General features: G+C 44.3%; 2 protein-coding genes and 1 long non-coding RNA gene across 3 annotated transcripts in view; all 3 read left to right on the forward strand.

Annotated features, from left to right (window-relative positions):
- LOC310644329 (interferon-inducible GTPase 5-like) overlaps window positions 1-20,481 on the forward strand; it is a 133,104-nt gene that overhangs the window by 86,687 nt on the left and 25,936 nt on the right. The window lies entirely within an intron of this gene.
- LOC310644781 (phospholipase A2 inhibitor gamma subunit B-like) lies at window positions 4,432-9,101 on the forward strand (the record flags this gene model as incomplete). Its single annotated transcript, XM_083370089.1, has 4 exons — window positions 4,432-4,519; window positions 6,003-6,155; window positions 7,460-7,597; window positions 8,914-9,101. The coding sequence occupies 4 exons, from the start codon at window positions 4,432-4,434 to the stop codon at window positions 9,099-9,101; spliced, it is 567 nt and encodes a 188-aa protein (XP_083226215.1).
- Window positions 13,486-19,367, forward strand: LOC310644346. The gene is made up of 4 exons (XR_014493285.1): window positions 13,486-13,669; window positions 14,514-14,631; window positions 16,819-16,935; window positions 18,896-19,367. It is a non-coding gene; the product is annotated as an uncharacterized lncRNA (long non-coding RNA).

Here is a 20,481-nt window from a genome sequence, read left to right on the forward strand (position 1 = left end):
AGTCCTAAGCAAGGACCTAAGAATTATTAAGATAGTTTCTGAGAATATAGGCAGTTCTGAGCGGGTTATGTTTTTGTAAAATTAGGGTGTTCAGATCTGATCCGTTCAAAATATCCAAATATCAGGAGAGTGCTTTAGGTATTGCTCCACGGGCTCCAATCACAATTGTTGTTTTTCCCCCCTTATAAGTATTCAACTTAAATAGTTCTGAGATTGTTTAATAGTTTTTGAGATTGCTTTTCTTCCATTCTAGAAACATCTGGCATAAAAACATCAACAAACTGAACTCTATTCATTGACCGTTATAACAGGTATGTTATGAACACGATGCCTGAAGTCCCATAAGATCTTAACCTGCCCATAAGTCAGAAACTTGACAGCTCATTTTCCAAAACCTTCTTAATTAGATGGGGCCAATAATTCTTGCAACATCCAAATCCAAAAACCTTTGGCAACATTCCCAACGAATGATTTTGACCTCTTGGTTATGATGCGGCTTCTTGTCTGTTGGTGAAATTTTTGTTGTAGTCACTAATCAGATGATTAATTGTCTCATCTTTTTTCACCACAGAGGGTGAAATTACTGTCCTTGTTACGTGTTGAATTTTGGCTTTGCCCTCCATTGACAAAGCTTGTTCTTGAGCTGCTAAAACAAAGCCTTCAATTTCTTTCTTTAACATTGTCTATGGAGATTCTCAGTCCTCCAGATCGTGGTTGTCCCAAAGGCGCTTTTTCAAGAGGGAACTGGACTTCCTTTGTTTTTTCTCGGAAGACATTTCGCTTCTCATCCAAGAAGCTTCTTCAGCTCTTTAACATTCTTAACCAATTCCATGTGGGGTTTTTATTGGCTATTCCAATACTCCAGGGCTGTCAAACTGCTGGCCCGCGGGCTGACTGCATCATGCAGAGGCCATGCCCACCCTAGCTCCAGCAATGTGAAAAAAGTCACGATAAGCCGCGACACGTCACGTGACGCACCGAGGTTGACACTTGTGCAATAATAGTCCTTGACTGTAATAGTCCTTGACTGTAATAAAGCCTGGAATTTCCACTGTAAATGATGATTTGGCAGTGATTGTTAAGTGAACGTAGTGGTCATTAAGTGAATGTGGCAGTCATTAAGCAGATCGATGTATTCCTGTGTTTTTTGTTGGAAACTGGCTGAAAGGCTAGAAAGCTGCAAAAATAGGAAGGAAGGAAGACCATAATCATAATAGTAAAGTTGGAAGGGACCTTGGAGGTCATCTAGTCCAACCCTCTGCTCACCCTATACCATTTCAGACAAATGGCTGTCCAGTCTTTTCTTAAAAACTTCCAGTGTTGGAACATTCACAGCTTCTGGAGGCAGGTTGTTCCGCTGGTTAATTGTTCTAACTGTCAGGAAGTTTCTCCTTAATTCTAGGTTGCTTCTCTCCTTGATTAGTTTCCATCCATTGAGAGGAAGCCACTAGGAAGTCAGAAGCTCTTCCTGCTCCCTCTGTTCCCCCCCCCAGGTTTTGGTCATTTGTCTAGTCAAGATTAAAACATAGAAAACCCACCACATATAACCCCCACAGCCGAGGATTTGTTCCTTTTTCTGACAATATGCACATCCATTGAAATTTTTTCCCTGCCCAACTTAACGTACTAATTAGTCCAAGTTCTGTACTAATGAAATAGCAAAGAATAATGGCTCTCAGTTCCCCATTGCAAACTTACCACTAGGTAGCAGCAAAGGCCTATAGGAAACATGAACTGAAATACAGTACAAGTAATCGGGAGCCCAACATCTCTGTTGCTAAGCAAGACGGTGGTTTAGTGAATTTTGACCCATTTTTTTTACTGCCCTTGTTTGCCACAGTTGTTAAGCGAATCACTGTTAGTAATACTGTTGTAAAGTGAATCTGGCCTCTCCATTGACTTTGCCTGTCAGAAGGTCTCAAAGGCTTGATCACATGACCCCGAGACGCTGCAACGGTCATAAGTATGAACCGGTTGCCAAGCATCTGACTTTTGATCATGTGACCAAGGGGATGCTGGGACGGTCGAAAGCGCGAAAAACAGTCCCAAGTCACTTTTTTTAAAAAAGTGCCGTTGTAACTTTGAATGGTCGCTAAATGAACTGCTGTGGTTCTTTAATGCATGTACTACTTATTTGACTTAGCTGCTTCCTGAGGACATCATCACTGGGGCCTCTGAGGATTCATCACAAGAAGATGGCCTCCCTAAGGTCGGACGACATTCCGGCTTTTCTAAAGCTTTTCTTTTGCTTTGCGCTTCTGGCAAAAGGTAAAGAAAGTCTTTGCTCGATGCTTAGTTGGACAAATGGAAAGAGATCCAAGCTGGATCAGGTGTACAGCCATGCTTCCTAATCATTTTAAGTCATGTGGACTTCAACGTCCACAATTCCTCAGCCAGCACGCTGGCTGAGGAATTCTGGGACTTGAAGTCCACACATCTTAAAATGGCTTAGATTGGGCAATTCTGGTGTACAGGCTGATATATTCCCACCCCCACCCCATAAAATACCCTAAAGGGGCATCATTCAACTATATTGGACCAAGATGAGATAGTAAGGCGTGGGAGTAACTGCCAGCCTTTGATCTTTAATTTAGGATTCTGTGATTCTTGGGTAATCACAGTGTGGCCAGAACAAACACAACAAACCACAAACTCCCTATGTCTAATTTGGCATTTTCTCGGGCTCCCAGGTCCAGGCTTCAAAAAAAGAAATAAAAAAGAAAAAAGAAACCTTGAAAAAAAGTATTTGTCAAGGTTTCAATCGACAGAGACAGAACAAGCAGAACTCCGAGGCTTGCAAATTCCTCATATCCCATCCCCAAAGCTATGCAAGCAACTATGTTTCCCCACTCCGCTTGTGGGTGGGCTTTTCAGGAAACGCCCAGCCTGCAGTCTCAGAAGCAGCCGATGACCTTGGTTCCCATGGGAGAAAGACTGAGAGAGGAAGTCTGTTTTGTCTAGCACAGACATGTCAACCTCGCGACCTCACGTGACGTTGCGCAACGTATCGGGACTGTTTTGCCATTGCTGGGAATGGGGTGGGTGCGGCTTCCGCGTGATGCATCTGGTCCACGGGCTGACAGTTTGACAACTGGCAGTTTGACACCCCTGGTCTAGCGCAACACCTGGCAAGCCCCTTCCCTCCGCGCAATGTGGCAATTAGGAATGAGAAGGAAAAGAAAGATGGCTGCAGCCATTCTAAAGTTGACAGTATTTTTATTATTACCTCGGGGTAACTCTGGGTGGCTAACAATCGTTAAAAAAAGAAAAACCACATGAACTAAAATCATAAAAAGTTAATACAAAATCCGATTAAAAAAAAGAGGAGAGGGCGGGAGCTGAACGGATGTGAAGGTTGTTAACCAATCAATCTAATTTTAATTTAAACAACATCCCAGTAAACATTGGCACTTGGATGGATCTATTCTTGTTAATTAAACAGACGCTTTCTGGAAAAGCCACTTTAACCAACTTCTGGGAGGCCAGTGGGACTGGAGAAATAAAAATATCTTTAAAAAATGGAATAGAAATATAGACGTAAATATAAAATAAGCCATGCTATATTTGAATATAAATATGAAGTGGTTCTTATAACGTGCTGAAAGAATGGTTGGATTTTTCACCTGAGTAACAATACTGGATGCAAATACAACCTCGGGAGGATGCACCCTCATCATACAGACTTCGTAATTTGTTCATCTTTCCTTCTGGAAATTTCCATAGCCACGATTAAGCCAAAATGCTTCCCACCTGCCATCTCTCCCATGGAAGCAGGGTTCCCCATGCACAAACTCTCTTTTAACTCTGATCCCATTGTATTTCCTAAGGTCCCTTCTTGGGCATCCATGGTGTGAGGAAGTAGTCCCATAAAAGTCAAGATGGCTGTCCCAAACATGAGGTCAAAACTCTACTCATTTTGACACCTCTGTAGAAGGAGTGGGAGCTTCAACTGTGCAAACACAACCACTGCCTGGACATTTTTGAACCTCCTCTGAGGGTGTTGCTGAAAAGGCCCTCATGGCCTCAGTGGGAAATAAACACATGAAAATAAGAGAAATATAATCATACATCAGTTTGAGAGCAATGTTTCTCAGCCTCAGCGGCTTGAAGGCGGGTGGACTTCAACTTCTGGGAATTGAAGTCCACCTGTCTCCAAGCCGCTGAGGCTGAGAAACACCGCTCTAGAGCAACCCACAACTTGAATAAACCAGCAGACAAACAAACAATGAACACTACCCATATATCTTCTTGCCCTTCGTACTATTTCTACTTTTCCTACCACGGCCCTGTGGATCACCGCTAGGAGCAAGAATTTATATTCTCGGCAGGTTCAGGATGTGGGCCTTGTGGTGCCCATGGCTCAAACACACCAGTTTGTATCCGTCTTTATTTTCCTGTTTTCAAGGTGGTTGCTTGCAATGTGAAATCTGCATGAGCAACAGCACTTCCTGTACGGGTCCCAAGCAGAACTGCACTAAAGGGGACACCTGCGTCATTGCAATTACGCTGTCTACTATGGGTCAGTGCAAGGATCTACGAAGCAAGAAAAGAGTGTGGGTGGGTGGGGGGTGGTGTGTCAGTGGGTGGATGGGAATTCCCAACTGTAGCAAAGCAATCTCTGCTTGTTGTGCGGCTGGAAAATTCTCCACTGTATTTCCCAGAGTGAGAGTTCAGGAAAGTTCAAAGCTGCTTATCAAAGCGCTCTCTCTCTCTCTCTCTCTCTCTCTCTCTCTCTCTCTCTCTCTCTCTCTCTCTCTCTCTCTCTCTCTCTCTCTCTCTCTCTCTCTCTCTCCCTCCCTCCCTCCCTCCCTCCCTCCCTCCCTCCCCCCTCTCTTTCTCTCTCCCTCCCTCCCCCCTCTCTTTCTCTCTCCCTCCCTCCCTCCCTCTCCGTCTCTCTCTCTCTCTCTCTCTCTGTGTCACACACACACACACACACACACACACACACACACACACACACACACACACAGCCTCTTCCAGTGTTAGTCTCTGCTACTGTCAGCCTCCCACTCTTCACTCAAGATGCATAGTGGGGTCAGAAGCCTTTGCACAGCATTCTAAGCTTGGTTAATTTTACCTTTGCTAAGTTGTAATAGAGGAGAATATTTGTAGCTCAGGGTTGAACTGTGAGCTCCTTGGTGCTCTCTGAGCTTAGTGATGTTCTTGCAGATGTTTCATTACCCAGCTAGGGAACATCATCAGTGCACTGGTAATGAAATGTCTGAAAGAAAACCACCAAGCTTAGAGAACACCAAGACCCTTCATTTGTTAAGTTCCTCCTCCTCCTCCTCCTCCTCCTCCTCCTCCTCCTCCTCCTCCTCCTCCTCCTCCTCCTCCTGACCATTAGAACAATTAACCAGTGGAACAACCTGCCTCCAGAAGCTGTGAATGCTCCAACACTGGACGTTTTTAAGAAGAGACTGGCCAGCCATTTGTCTGAAATGGTATAGGGTTTCCTGCCTGAGCAGGGGGTTGGACTAGAAGACCTCCAAGGTCCCTTTCAACTCTGCTTATTCTATTCTATTCTATTCTATTCTATTCTATTCTATTCTATTCTATTCTATTCTATTCTATTCTATTCTATTCTATTCTATTCTATTCCATTCCATTCCATTCCATTCCATTCCATTCCATTCCATTCCATTCCATTCCATTCCATTCCATTCCATTCCATTCTATTCTATTCTATTCTATTCTATTCTATTCTATTCTATTCTATTCTATTCCATTCCATTCCATTCCATTCCATTCCATTCTATTCCCCCCCTCATGCATATTGTGTGAAGCAGCCCATTAGATTAGTTTATCTTTCAATATCTCAACCTAACATAACATTCAGGATTCAATAATCGAATTGGTTGTGGGAACAAAGTCAGTTTGAACACAGAGCAGGTCCATGAAACATGTCGCTCAGGCAAATGCCATCTTCCTCGTCCCTAGGCAAGGCATTTTTCCAATCCCCCGAAACAGTGTTTTATTTTCTCCTCTGACTTCCACTGTAGATAACGTCCCTCAGTACAATATCATGAAAAGTTGTGGCGTTTCCGCATCGTGTGACACGTCCGAGATGTACTATCAAGTGGGGGATGGACAAATGTTCCACCACAAACTGTACTGCTGCACAGAGGAAGCCTGCTCCAAAATTACGCCAACATGTAAGAGTTGCTTTAGACTAAGGATTTTAGCCCTACTTGTCAGCTCAAATAACATCCACGATAGATCACAGGTAGGCAACCTTTAATGCAGCGGTTAAGGCAGCAGCTAGAAACTGGGAAACTGGGAGTTCTAGTCTCAGTTCAGGCACAAAGCCAGCTGAGTGAGCTGGGCCAGTCACTTTATCTTAGCCCTAGGAAAGAGACAATGGCAAACCACCTCTGAAAAGCCTTGCCAAGGAAACCGTGAGGCCTTGTACAGGCGATCGCCAGGAGTCAAGAATGACTCAAAGGCATGAAAAAAGGGTGGTGGTGGTGGGGGGAGAAGCAAGCTTTGGGCCATTAAGTGGCTCTTCATGAATTTTATGCAGCTTAATTTGAAAAGCTGTCAGTGACTTTTGGTACCACACCACATGCGTTGCTGGAGAGCTAACGGCTCTCCAGCAACCCAGACAGGATGTCTCCGGTCCTGCAATTGGTCAACCTCGGGTGGCAGGCACAGGTTCAATCTGATTGGTTGCTACCATAGGGTATGGCTATATATTGTGGCGGGGTGCGCCCCAAGTCCTAGTACAGTTCCAGCTTGAATAAAAGAATGAGTTTCTCTGTACTCAGCTGTGTGTCTTCATTCCTGCTCACCAGAGCCCACGACTTAACAACTTTCATACACAACTCAGGATGGCAACTATATCTAAGGCTCCTTCCTTCTCCTATTTTCTCCATTACATCAACCCTGTGCAGTGGGTTGGTCTGAGAGAGACTGACCTGGCCCCCAAATCACCTAGGTGGGACTAGAATTCACTGTCTCCCAGATTCTAGCCTGCTGCCTTAAACAAAAAGCCAGACTGGCTCTCTCTGTGTGTTTCTCTGTGTCTTTCTCTGTTTAAGTACTGTACGACCCCGTCCCCAACCCAAAAAATACAAGTCAAGATGGCACCCACAGCTTTATGACACACGTAAAAGGGATGGGGCTTCAATCACAATCAATAGTTGTAGCCCCTACCTTGATTTTGGGGGACCCTCCCTGTGTGGAGATGGCTGGTGAGATGGAAGGAAGGGGAAGGGAGGGAGGGAGGAAAGGGAAGGGAAGAGAAGGGAAGAGAAGGGAATGGAAGGGGATTCTGTTGGGCAGGATTATTTAAGAAGAACATTGTATTGAAAACAGTAATTATATGCTGATCTTGTCACTTCAAACAGCCGCTTCAAACGAACGGTTGTAAGCTGTACATGTATGCTCGACTCTGAATGAAGCTTACCCCAGTTTTGACTATAAATCAGCTAAGAATCCTTGACTCCTCTTCTTTCAGTGCCAGAGTTACACAAAGACCCCAAAGGGAAAAAGTGTCCCGCTTGCAACAGCGTGAGGAAACCCTGCACAGAGGACAAAGTGGAATGCTATGGCAACGATGCTGAGTGCTTTACTCTAACTATGAACCTGACTGACGGTAATGCTTTCGTTTTCCAAGCGGATGGGTTAGAATTGCCCAAGATCTAGGACCAGTGGTGGGATTCAAATACCTGAACAACCACATCTCTGCGTGGAGCAGGCCTGGGCCTCTGAGGCCTAGAACGGACTTCCGGAAGTGGCATCCACGCACTTCTGGCAAGCCGTTCTAGGTCTGGGAGGCCTCCTCCAGGACTCCCAGGCCTAGAACGGACTTCTGGAAGCATTGTGCATTCAGCCGGTTCTCCGAAGTCAGCAAAAATTTAGCTACTGGTTCTGCTGAACTGGTGTGAACCGGCTGAATCTCCCCACTGTCTAGGACCCATACCTCGTGAGGGATTGAACAATTTGGCAAGGCATTCTAGCTGAATGATGGTGGAAGCTGGAGTACGTTTGGGCTACTTTAAGGGGTCACTCAAAGCCCCACTGAAATAAATAGGCAGCCTGGAACAAACTGTAGATCGGTATTTCTCCATCTTGGCAACTTTAAGATGTGCGGACTTCAACTCCCAGAATTTCCTAGCGTGTGTGTGTGTGTGTGTGTGTGTGTGTGAGACACACACACACACACACACAGAGAGAGAGAGAGAGAGAGAGAGAGAGAGAGAGAGAGAGAACAAGTGACAGAAAGAGAGACAGATTAAGAGAAAGTGATAGAACAAGTCTGTGTAAGAGAGAAATAAACAGAAAGAAAGAGGGAGAAAGAGAAAGAGGGAAAGAGAGACAGAGAGAAAGAGAGTGAGACAAAGAGGGTGAGAACAAGTGAGAGAAAGAAAAAGAAAGAGATGATGGGGACAGTATGATAGTTATTTGAGTTTTGCTGCTAGACTTTTTGTCACAGGTACTTTTAACTAGACCCAATGTGGTGGGCTCAAGACACAAAAGAGCCAACAATTCTTGGATGGTCCCTAGAAGACACCCACAAGGATTTGCGTACTCACATATTATTGCTCAGCTCACACTCTTCTCCACAGCTACTCCTACTATTAACTCCTTGCGAATACCGCTGGAGAAAAAAACCCCTTTCTGGCTGTTTTTAACTTCTGCACGCAAACACACATCTCCTTTGCTTCTCCGCCTCCACCCCCCACCACCACCTTCAGCTTTTTCACAGCCTACCTTTTATAGTCAATTTTGTGGTGCTGGCTGGGCAGATGCTGAAAGAGACAGGGACACACACACACACACACACACACACACACACACACACACAGAGGCCTGGAGGATCATTAGGTCAGTCCCTGTGGGAGCCGTGTTCAAGTTCTGATAAATCTTGGCTCTTCCGCTATTTGATACCCTTCTGTTCTTCCCATTCAGATGGAGAAGCTACCCACCACATTATGAAAGGATGCAGTTCCAAAAATATGTGCGCTATCATGGAAAGTGGCGAAGAGTCCATACTTCATAGCAACAAAATCAAGTGTATCTTCTCGGGGGCAACCCAAGTTCTGGCTTCCTTCCTGACGACTTTCTCCAGCCTTTGGATCCTGAAGTTACTTGTCTAAGTGAAATAAGCACAGGACTGGAGTGGCTCAGCTCTGCTCTGCAGTATTGCCTCCCTTACACTCCATATTCCATATTCCACAGCCTTCCTACGGTCTGTAGCATCTGGGCTCGTAATTCACTTTTTTTCCCCCACCCCCGTGGAGTTCAGTAAAAAAAATAAACTCCAGGTTTAAAACAAATGGGATTTGAATGTTTTGCTGCCTTTCCTTAGAATTTGGGCTGGGAGGAAGATTTAGACAGACGCACAAACACACAGCCGTTGCCTAGAGACCACAACCAAAAGCTCAGTGATTCAGTTGAAGGGAATTAGAAAATTAAATGAGCTTTAAAAAAAAAAGAGTAATATATCTTATGGTTTTCCGCTGTCAGCTGTCCTTCTCTCCATTCCTTTCAGCCAGAATGGATGAATTGAGCAAATTACACACTCTGCCTTTCAGTGAGTTAAGCCCTACATGTGAGTAAGGCACTCCTTGTGATAACAATTTTGCAAGGAAGAGTCTGCATCTGGAAAGGACTCGTGCCTTGCTGTTTTCTGAAACAGCGTCTCATTTCTAGTTTGGCTAGCTAGTTTTGTCTCCTTTGCTGCTCTGTTGGATTGCCATGCTAATACTTGTTGAAGGAAAAGTCTTCATCGTGGTTCAGTCCAAGCCGGGAATAATCAAAATGGTGACTGCTTTAGAAAGAAGGTTGCAGTTTATTGAACAGGAGAGCCAGACAGGAAGATGGCTCTGGAATTAAAGAGAGGGAGCACATGTAGGGAGTGGGTTTTTTAATACCCTCTGGGGCTCTTGAGGTTGCTTCCTATTCCTGTTTGAGGCTTCGTATTTCCTGTGTCATGTATTTTGACCTGTGTCCCTTTGGCATCTGTCGGTTGAATCTATTATGTCCTGTTTTAGAGTTTGGGTGTGGTATGTAGATTTTAGGTCTCTTTGTCTTCTTAATCTTCTAGTTGGGGGTCTCCAACCTTCCTGAATGGTTTACATCTGCATTTCTACAGAGCTGTTACATCTGTTTGGGGGAGGGAGACTTGGGGCTATTAAGAAAAACTGGGCATGCTTTTCTGCCTCTTTAAGATCCTTTGAGGAAATATATTTTTCTTCCCCTTTAATATTTCCTTCTCGGGTGGGGGGGGGCTGACTTCCCACATACTATACTTAATTCTTGACTATTAGAAAATTTTGCCTCTCTCAGATTTGCAAATAGATCTGCCAACTTTTTATTTATTTCTATATTTATTTAAACAAAATAATTTTGAAAAAAATCACAGGGGAGGAAGTACAATGCTTATTGTCTTGTGCCCAATTGCCTGAGTCATATTGTTTTATATTTTCTTCTCCTTTTTACCTCTGTTAACTGTTAACATGTTAACAGTAATAAAAACCATGTTATATACTGTATAGATAGATAGATAGTTAGATAGGCCGGTCTTTTCCAGCAAAGCTGGAACCACTGTGATTATAATGAGCAAGCTTGTCACGAACAGGCCACACCCACATTTCACAATTTGAACGCTATAACTGCCATACAAGTGTATGTACTGACTCCCTTATCATTCAGCCCTTGCTCTAATGATGTCAACAGCTTGTTGACAAAAGCTCAGCAATAAAGAATTTTCTCTTATATCCTGGAGTTCATCGTTTTTATTTTTACTAACTTCAAATATATAATAATAATAAGTTGGAAGGGACCTTGGAGGTTATCTAGTCCAACCCCCTGCTAAGGCAGGAAACCCTATACCATTTCAGACAAATGGCTGTCCAGTCTCTTCTTAAAAACTTCCAGTGTTGGAGCATTCACCACTTCTGGAGGCAGGTTGTTCCACTGGTTAGTTGTTATAACTGTCAGGAAGTTTCTCCTTAGTTCTAGGTTGCTTCTCTCCTTGACTAGTTTCCATCTGTTGCTTCTTGTCCTGCTTTCAGGTGCTTTGGAGAATAGCTTGGCTCCCTCTTCTTTGTGGCGGCCCCTGAGATATTGGAACACTGCTATCATGTCACCCCTCACCCTTCTCTTCATTAAACTACACATACCCAATTCCAGCAACCGTTCCCTATATGTTTTAGCCTCCAGTCCCCCAATCATCTTTGTTGCTCTTCTCTGTACTCTTTCTAGAGTCTCGACATCTTTTTTACATCGTGGTGACCAAAACTAGATGCAGTATTCCAGGTGTGGCCTTACCAAGGCATTGTAAAGTGGTATTAGTACTTCACGTGATTTTGATTCTATTCCTCTGTTAATGCAGCCTAGCACTGTGTTGGCTTTTTTGGCAGCTGCAGCACACTGCTGGCTCATATTTAAGTGATTGTCCACTAGGACTCCGAGATCCCTCTCACAGTTACTACTATCGAGCAAGGTACCACCTATATATACATATATATGTGCTAATACAGGAGGATCCAACAAACCACAATTATAGCAGGGAAGAAGAGAGAACACATCAACAGAACCTTTCTTTTATACAAAGGCTCTTAAAGGGACACAGACCCTGCAGGGCTTTTTTTCTCATAGAACGCTCAGAACGGAGTTCTGGCACCGTTTTTGGATGGAACCTTGTAGGGTAGGCAAGGTGGGCTGTATGACGTGTGAGTTCCGGCACCTTTTTCTTTTACCAAAAAAACACTGCTGCTGAGTCATTTTCATCATTACATGTTACATTACATAAGTTGGTTAGCTGTTAAATCAATACCCTGACACCTTCTGATGAGCAAAGCCAATGGGAAAGTCAGATTCACTTTACAACCGGGTTACTCACTTAACAGCTGCAGTGATTTACGTAACAATTATGGCAAGAAAGATCTTAAAACTCACTTAACAAATGTCTCGCTTAAAGTTTGGGCTCTTTTGTGGTCATAAACTGTGGACTACCTGTAGAACATTAGAAATTTCCCAAAAATACATACATGCAGCAGCCAAAATAGTTAAGCAATTAATAGTAAAGCTATCAAATGCTCCCCTTAACAGATTCTGAGCCTCAGACCTGGGTACTCAGCCACATTTTTAAAGCTTTATGAAAGACCAAAGGGCTGTAGCCATTGTCATCTCTGACGTAACAATATTTCATAAATCATTTCCTGTTTGTTCTCCTTCCCCCTGAAGACAATTATGAAAAGGAGGGGAAAGCCCCAGACATTAAACCTTGATGTAGACCTGAAGAGAGGGGCTACGTAGCTGCTATCTCTAGTAAGTCTGTCTGCTGTCATTTCCAGAGTTCCTGGCAAGCTGAAGAAAAAGTGAACGGATCTGTTGACCTGGACTTAGAGGACAGTAGAAATTGTGAATACGTGTAGATGACCCCGCTATCTCTGGCCATTTGCAGAACCATGAATGCAAGGTCACAATAGGACAGCAAAGGAAACACCCAATATCCTAACCCACCAGGGAACATATGGTAGCTGAGGGAAGCATCTAAACCACCCAAAAGGGAACATATGGTGTCTCGGAGAAACACCCGCAAAGGGAACATACTAGCTACTTCTGCTTTCTTCCTTCTTAACTAGAGCGTGCCAGCCTTAAAGGGCAAAGTCTTTATCTTATGTGTGTCAGCTTTGCTAGGAGACTTGCAAATATATATTATCAAGCAAAACTTCAGAACCCCTGCCCATCAGATCCATCTTTCCTTTTCGGCAACTCCGAACTTTTGCTTACTAAATTATCTGAGGGGCTTTCAGCCTGGTTTTGAACCTCGTCGACTTTCTTAACGGGGTTCATGGTGTAAATTTATCCAAAACACTTTTTTTTTGGGAAACTTCTCAAGCCGAATCTGGCATTCGTAGCTCCCAGTGGGGTCTAAAGCAGCAGGAATTTTTTTTTAATTTTTTTTTTGGAAGAAGGAATAACAAGAACTCTTCTGGCTGAAAAGCATTTACAGGAAAGGCCAAACAGTTACGAGCTGAAGCAAATTAGAAGCAGGATTCTGGCAAGCGCTGAGAGCAGAGCCATTCTGTAAACAGGAGGAGCAGTTGCTAATAATAACTGGGGAAGGGGTTGCAAGGGAAGCACCGACTTCAACTGGACTGCTGTGAGCTGCAGTGATGAACTGTTGCCAAAACTGACTGCAATATCTATGGAGCAAACTGCGATTCCCTTCCATATTTCCTAACGAGCCATTAAGCAAAAATACACCCACACTCCAGGTTTGCAGTTGACTCATCGTGAAAGATGCATTCAAATGCAGCCATTCCTTCCACTTCTGCTTTGGATTTGAGCATCCAGCTTTCTTTCCCCCCCCCCAAGTGGCATCCACCCCACCCCATCCCCGACCCTTTGTCAAATGAAGCTTGGATTTATGTGACATCAAAGCTGTTTAGAGGAAAGCAAAGATATTTCAGAGGGATCTGATCTGCAAAGCTGTTATCTCTCTCTCTCCCCCCCCTCTCTTTTACACTAGTCTTCGTCATTCCAGAAAGAAGGGTGGGGTGCTTTAGACTAAGCTCCTCCCTTTATAGAGATGTTTTCCCCTCTGAAATTCTTGGCCAGATATAGACAGAGGTTTATGCTCGATTGTTCGTAAGCTTGGATCTCAAAGGACATCAGAGTCTGGTTCTCTCCAGGATCTCTTTCACGACAGCTGGTAAGTCATTTAGTCTCTTTGAGATGAGCATTTCCATGAGATAATGAAGTCTGAGCTTCCTATTATCACGAATAGTTCATGATAGTATAGCCCAAAGATTTAAGTGGCATATTCTTCAATTTGGGTGGAGTAGGCAGAGGCAAGCAATTTTCTTTTCCCAGAGGAGACTGCAAACTGCATGCAGTTCAACAAGATTTTCCTGGGTGTCACCTTGGCTTCTTCTAGCAAAGTAGCTAACGGATGTGTAAGGAGATTTACACTTTTCTGAGACAGTCATCTCTTCACCCAATTCCTGTTTTCCAGCTTTTCAATTAATTTTCCTGAGGATAATCTCAATACAATAAACAACCCCCCCTCCAAGCACTTTTTAAAACAGGAGACGGGGGGGGGGATTTTAGGCTACTAAAATAAAATAAAAAATAAATAATCGGAAAAATTTACATGCAGAAATTAGCAAAAGGGGGTGGGGGAATGACTGTCTAAACAGTCGTGTCAATTTGTAACGACAAAAAAACATGAAGCTTGTGCACAGGGTGGTTGAGAAGCAGAAATTTATTTTGTAAAAGAGAGAAAAGGGAGGAGGGGGGAGGGAGGGAGGGAGGGAGGGAGAGAGAGATACTAAACTTTTAGTTAATTGGATTTTGGCATAGTGTTGCAGATATTTCTCCCCATGTTCTCATGCCACCCAGTACAAAAATAATTACTGAGTTAATAAAGTGAGCACTCTTTATTGTTTGTTTGTGAAGCAAAATCCACCAATTTGAGTGGCTCCTACTTACATTTGTCTTAGTTTGGGCACTAAAGAGAATGATTGGCACCTTTAACAAGTTGGCACTTTTAACAGGTTGGTGAAGAAAAGGGTTTTCCTTCAAGACGAGATTTTCCTTTTTACCTCTGTGCCTAATTCATCAATATGCAGCTTCTGGTGGGTCTCTTCTTCTTCTCCGTCTTCTTGACTACAGGTATGGATAGGGTTGTCCTCCGGGAGTGGGTGGATGGGTGGGGTGAGGGGATTGTCAGTGGATCTAAGGAGGATCCTTAGATGATCCTCACTTGGGGCGAGGGATTTCCTAGGGATTGCGAAAAGCCTTGAGAACGATGGAGCGCTGTGCTTGAAAAACTGGTTGTAGAGTCAGAATACAGAGCAAGGTTTATTGAAAAGTATACAAGTCAAAATAGGGACGCGGTGGCTCAGTGGGTTAGGATGCTGAGCTTGTCGATCAGATGGTCGGCAGTTTGGCGGGTCGAATCCTGAGTGCCGTGTAGTAGAGTGAGCGCCTGTTACTTGTCCCAGCTTCTGCCAGCCTAGCAGTTCGAAAGCACATAAAAATGCAAGTAGAAAAATAGGGACCACTCCGGTGGGAAGGTAACAGTGTTCCGTGCGCCTTTGGGGTCTAGTCATGCCGGCCACATGACCACGGAGACGTCCTCGGACAAGCGCTGGCTCTTCGGCTTTGAAACGGAGATGAGCACCGGCCCCTAGAGTTGGAAACGACTACCATTACCTTTTACCTTTATACAAGTCAAGAGAGAACTTGCCACACTCCTGGTCCTTTCATGTAATCAGGTTTGCTCTGGACTAATCATTAAGCCAAATAAGTGTTTGCTTAGGAAAGTAAGGAAAACAGGTGCCATAGATATTTTCCCCCGTAGTTATACATCCTTAACTAGTCCATTGCCACACTTCACTGTATTCAGTTTCCCCCCCCCCCACAACTGTCTCTATCTACTGTGTTTCCCAATTGAAACTATGGTTAAGGGTCTCCATACATTGTGTAATTAAAGAGTTTTCATCACTTCTGGTGGCTGTTAGTTGGTGTTCTGCCAGTTCGTCTGTCTGTCTGTCCTACGTAGTGGCTGTCGCAGTCCTTTACAATGTATGTTATCAATGACTCCTGTTTTTTTTCCCCCCTCTTCTGGGGCGGCTGGGTCTTTTGGTTTACTGGCTGTTGATGGGCGGTCTTCTAGAATTGCTTTATCATCGCCTTTCTGATGGGAAACGGTCCAGCTAATTCCAATTCATTGGCAGTAAGCAGACAGCTGGAGAGTTGCTCCATTAATTGCGTGAGAACAGGGTGTTCCTTAGAGCAGGAAGCAAACGCTACCAAGCAAGCATTTTGTCCTATTATCATCAACTTTCCTGTGGAACAATCAACAGTCAATTTAGGAAAGGCTTCCTTCCTCCCTAGGTCTAACTTGCTACTTGCCCCAGGAATTTCGGCAGATTCCAAATGGGACAGAGGCGATTTGTTTTTGCTTTCTGTCTAACCTGTGCTTCTTCTTAATTATTCTTCCCCTCCCCGCCAGGATTTAGTAGCGTGCACCTCCTACACCTCACAATGGCTTCTGCTAAATTGTGCCTCTTCTAAGTTTACCTTAATACAAGCCTGATTGTGTCTCACCAATCCTCTCCACTGGCCAGCCTAGCTAAGGCTGTTGAGGGTCCTGGTTCGGTACAACGGCACTGGGAAAAGGTTTTTCACACTTACGACCATTGCAGCATCCCTCACGGTCACGTGGTCAAAATTCAGACGCTTGGCAGCTAACTCATATTTATGACAGTCGCAGTTTCCTGGGGTCACGTGATCCCCTTTTGCAACCTTCTGACAAGCAAAGTCAACGGAGGAGAGCCAGATTCACTGAACGACCGTGTGACTGACTTAACAACTGCAGTGATTTGCTTAGCAGTGATACGGCCAGAAAGGTCATAAAAGAAATGTTTTAGCCACGAATTTTATTTTTTATTTTAATTCCATTTATATCCCGCCCTTCTCCGAAGACTCAGGGTGGCTTACAAACTTAGCAGTAGCCTTCATTCTATGTATATGCCTGCTTATTAGGGCTTTCACACAAACCCCAAGCGGCATTATTACAAAGTCAGCTTATTGCCCCTAACAATCTGGGTCTTCATTTCCCCCTTCGCCACTCGGAAGGATGGAAGGCTGAGTCAACCTTGAGCCTGGTGGGACTCGAACCTGCACTAATTGCAGGCAGCTGGTGTTACTTAAGGAGGCGTTAGCCCACTGCTCCACCAAGCCTCAGTTGGGGCTCAGTTGTGGTCATAACCTGTAATATCGAAAGGGTTTTGGATTCCTTATCCCTGCCCTACTTTCTTAACTCCCCCCCCCCACTTTTTCCTCCCTCTCCAGGTAGTTCCTTGATGTGTGAACTTTGTACCTCACAAGGTTCAGATTGTACTGGTACGAAGCAAGAATGTTCTTTGAAGAATGGTGTCTGCATGACTTTGACGACTGAAGTTAGTGCAGGTAACTAGGACTAATCCTATTTTTTCCCAGCAAGGGAATAAATAACGTGGATCTTGCAAGCTACATAAATCTGATGGTTCCTCTGCCATCAGGGTTGGAGAGGGTCTTTCAAGTCTTCCTACCATGCCCACCCACCACCAACACTGTATAATGAAGTCTGTCCACCTTCTTGCTGGACATCCTCTGTTTCTCTACTTTCCCCTGCATTGTGGCTTTCTCCAAAGAACTGGGTCTTCACATAATTGTCCATGACCATTTGAGCCTGGCCATGAACATAGTTCAGGAAGTCCTCAATATACAATAGTTTTGTTTGGTGCCACTTCAAAGTTACAGTGGCTCTGAAAAAAGTGAGTTAAGACTGTTTCCCTCTCTTATGACTCTTGTAGCATTGCCTTGGTCACATAATCAAATGTCAGAAGTTTCGCAACCGACTCGTTTCGATGATGGCTGCAGTGTCCCAGGGTCATGTGTGATCCCCTTTTGTAAACTTTTGAATTTCAGTGGGGAAGCCAGATTCACTTAACGGCGGTGTTGCTAACTTAACAGCTGCAGTGATTCGCGTAACAACTGTGGCGAGCATGGTTGTAAAATGGGGCAAATTCACTTAACAAATGTTCTCACTTAGCAACAGAAATTTTGGGCCCCAATTGCGGTCGTAGGTCAAGGACTGCATGTAAGAGATTCCTGTCCCTGCAGAATCGCAGGCCATCCGTGAAACAATACTTAACTAACTAGACCCAACTTCAGCTTATTGAATCAAAATCACCTTAACATGTCTGATGGAGGTACGTATCTCAGGGCTGGCATTTTGTTGCCATTGTTCTACAAAGTTTTGTTTTTGCTTTTTTTCCCCCCGAAGGGGAAGTATTGGAATAAAATGTCTACAACCTGAAAACTGGCTCCAGAGGACAGCCCCCCCCCAAAAAAGAATTCACTTTTATCGTTTGATCTGATATACATGGAGGGTCCATTCTTATTACCCACAAACAAGGACAGTCTTCTTTGTTACCCAATAGAAACCCATCGCTTTTTAAATTTGTTGAGCGATGATGTTGTAAATTGACCCATGAGAACAATAACAACTTCTGCTTTTGGTGAAGACAGATTTCTGCTCAAAGGCCTTTTCCTGCAGACAATAGCCCACAATAACAACGGTGGCAAGAACAATCATAAAATGGGGCAAAAATTCATGTAACATTGTTATGTACTGGGCTTTTGGAATATCACCATGTGCGTTGCTGGAGTACTAATGGTTCTCCAGCAACCCAGACAGGACGTCTCCGGTCCTGCAACTGGTCAACTTTGGGTGGCAAACATGGGTTCAATCCGACTGGTTGCTACCAGAGGGTCTGGCTATATATTGTGGCAGGGTGACTCCAAATCCTCAGTACAGTTTCAGCTTAAATAAAGAATGAGTTTCCCTGTACTCAACTGCGTGTCTTCATTCCTGCTCATCAGAGCCCACGACATAATAAACATCTTACTTGGCAACAGAAACTTTGGTGGGATTCAAATACCTGAAGAACCGGTTCTCTGCACGGATGCAGGTCTGGGCACCCAAGCCTAGAACAGACTTCCAGAAGTGACATCCACGCACTTCTGGCGGGCCGTTCTAGGCCTGAGAGACCTCCTCCAGGCCTCCGAGCCCTAGAACAGGTTTGCAGAAGTGGCATCCACGCACTTCCGTTGGACCATTCTAGGCTTGAGAGGCCTCCTCCAGGCCTCCGAGGCCCAGAACGGACTTCCGGAAACGGTGTGCATTCAGCCAGTTCTCAAAACCCAACAAAATTTAGCTACCGGTTCTTTTGAACCGGTGCGAACCGGCTGAATCCCACCCTTGGCTCAGTTGTGGTTGTAAGGCAAGGGCTACCTGTAGTGGAAACCTGTATTTGGCTGGATAGAGGATTTCCTTGAAGTCTGAGTGATGGCTCTGATCACTGACCTCTCTCTGTTTCTCTAGGAACCCAGAAAATCCAAACCACTATGAAAAGTTGCAGTACGGAAGATGCTTGCAAGTTATATGAAAGTATGAAAGGGAAGGCTATCACAAGCCAAACACCCGACTCTTCGGGTATACAAGTTGGAGCTGTCGTTAAACAAGCTGTCTGCAGCAAAGCCCCTCCCTCCTTTGCATTGTTCTTCCCAGCATTCCTTGGGCTCCTCCTGATGAAGCTTCTCTTCTAAAGCGCTTCCCTCCACTCAAGAAGTTGTCCCCTTTTCTGGGCCTGTATATCCTATCAAGCTATTAGGCTCTTTGATGTTATGCATAAGTCTCTATAGTGTCCCAAATGGAACACAGTGAAGCAGGGGAATATATAAACAGCCCAATGGAAAAAAAGCAGACAAATATATAATCAGCAGCCTTGAATGTGTGTTTGAAGAAAAAAAATGGTGTAACTCAAATAAAGAAAACAATAAATAATTGAATTTCAGTCATTGCCTGGGTGTTATTTTATTTTTTTTTTTAAAAAAAATTGGAGTAGGAAAAGAAAATCCACGTTCTCTGTTCTACAGGGCTAGTTTACCACCCGCTGCATCCAGATCTGATGTGATTTACATTTGTTTGCATATCAAAAGTAGAAACGGCCCATCTCACAGAGATTTGATTTTTCAGCTATGATGCATCATTTTATCGATCGACTATTTTATTCTGTTCGTGCCATCTGAATTTGGAAGACGTGCGTTAATTCTCTTCCTTCCAGTGTAGTCTACAGCCCTGGAGTCTCCCTGGTGGGTCTCTGATACAAGAACGTTTCCTAAAGCAGGACTTTTCAACCTTTCCACCCACTGTACCACTTTTAGGATAAGGCAATGTCCGAGTACCACCAGTCGCCCAGCAAGGTGTCAAAAACTTGACCAAAAAAATAAAGGAAAGAAATGATAAAGTACAGGTAGTCTTCGACTTACAACAATTCAATTAGTGGCTGTTCGAAGTTATGACGGCACTGAAAAAAGATGACAATTTTTCACACTTATGACTGCTGCAGCATCCCCAGGGTCATGTGATTTACATTCAGATGCTTGGCAACTGATTCATACTTATGACAGTCATAATGTCCCAGGGTCATGTGATCACCTTTTGCAACTTTTTAACAAACGAAGACAATGCCCGGGGAGTGGGGAGGGGGGCATCTCATCACTCAGGTTGCAGGGTGCCTGTGTGGGGAGAATCCATGGGTCTTTGGTGGAGGGGCGTGGGGCTGGGGTGGGTGCCCTCCTTCTTCCCTCTCTCCCATTGTTCCTTCCTTCTTTCTTTCCTTCCTTTCTTTCCTCCTTCTTTGTCCCTTCCTCCTTCCCTCCCTCCCTTCCATTGTCTCCCCCTCCCCCCCTCAGGTTGCAGGGTGCCTGTGTGTGTGTGTGTGTGTGTGTGTGTGTGTGTGTAGGAATCCATGAGTTACTATTGTAAGTGGGCAGGAGGGAAACCAAACTTTTCAATAGGCATATTACTGTTTATATTCTGAAGGGCAAATTTCCCTTCCTTCCTTCCTTCCTTCCTTCCTTCCTTCCTTCCTTCCTTCCTTCCTTCCTTCCTTCCTTCCTTCCTTC

Source organism: Vipera ursinii, assembly GCF_947247035.1.
Source record: "Vipera ursinii genome assembly, chromosome: 9".
Classification (NCBI taxonomy): domain Eukaryota; kingdom Metazoa; phylum Chordata; class Lepidosauria; order Squamata; family Viperidae; genus Vipera; species Vipera ursinii.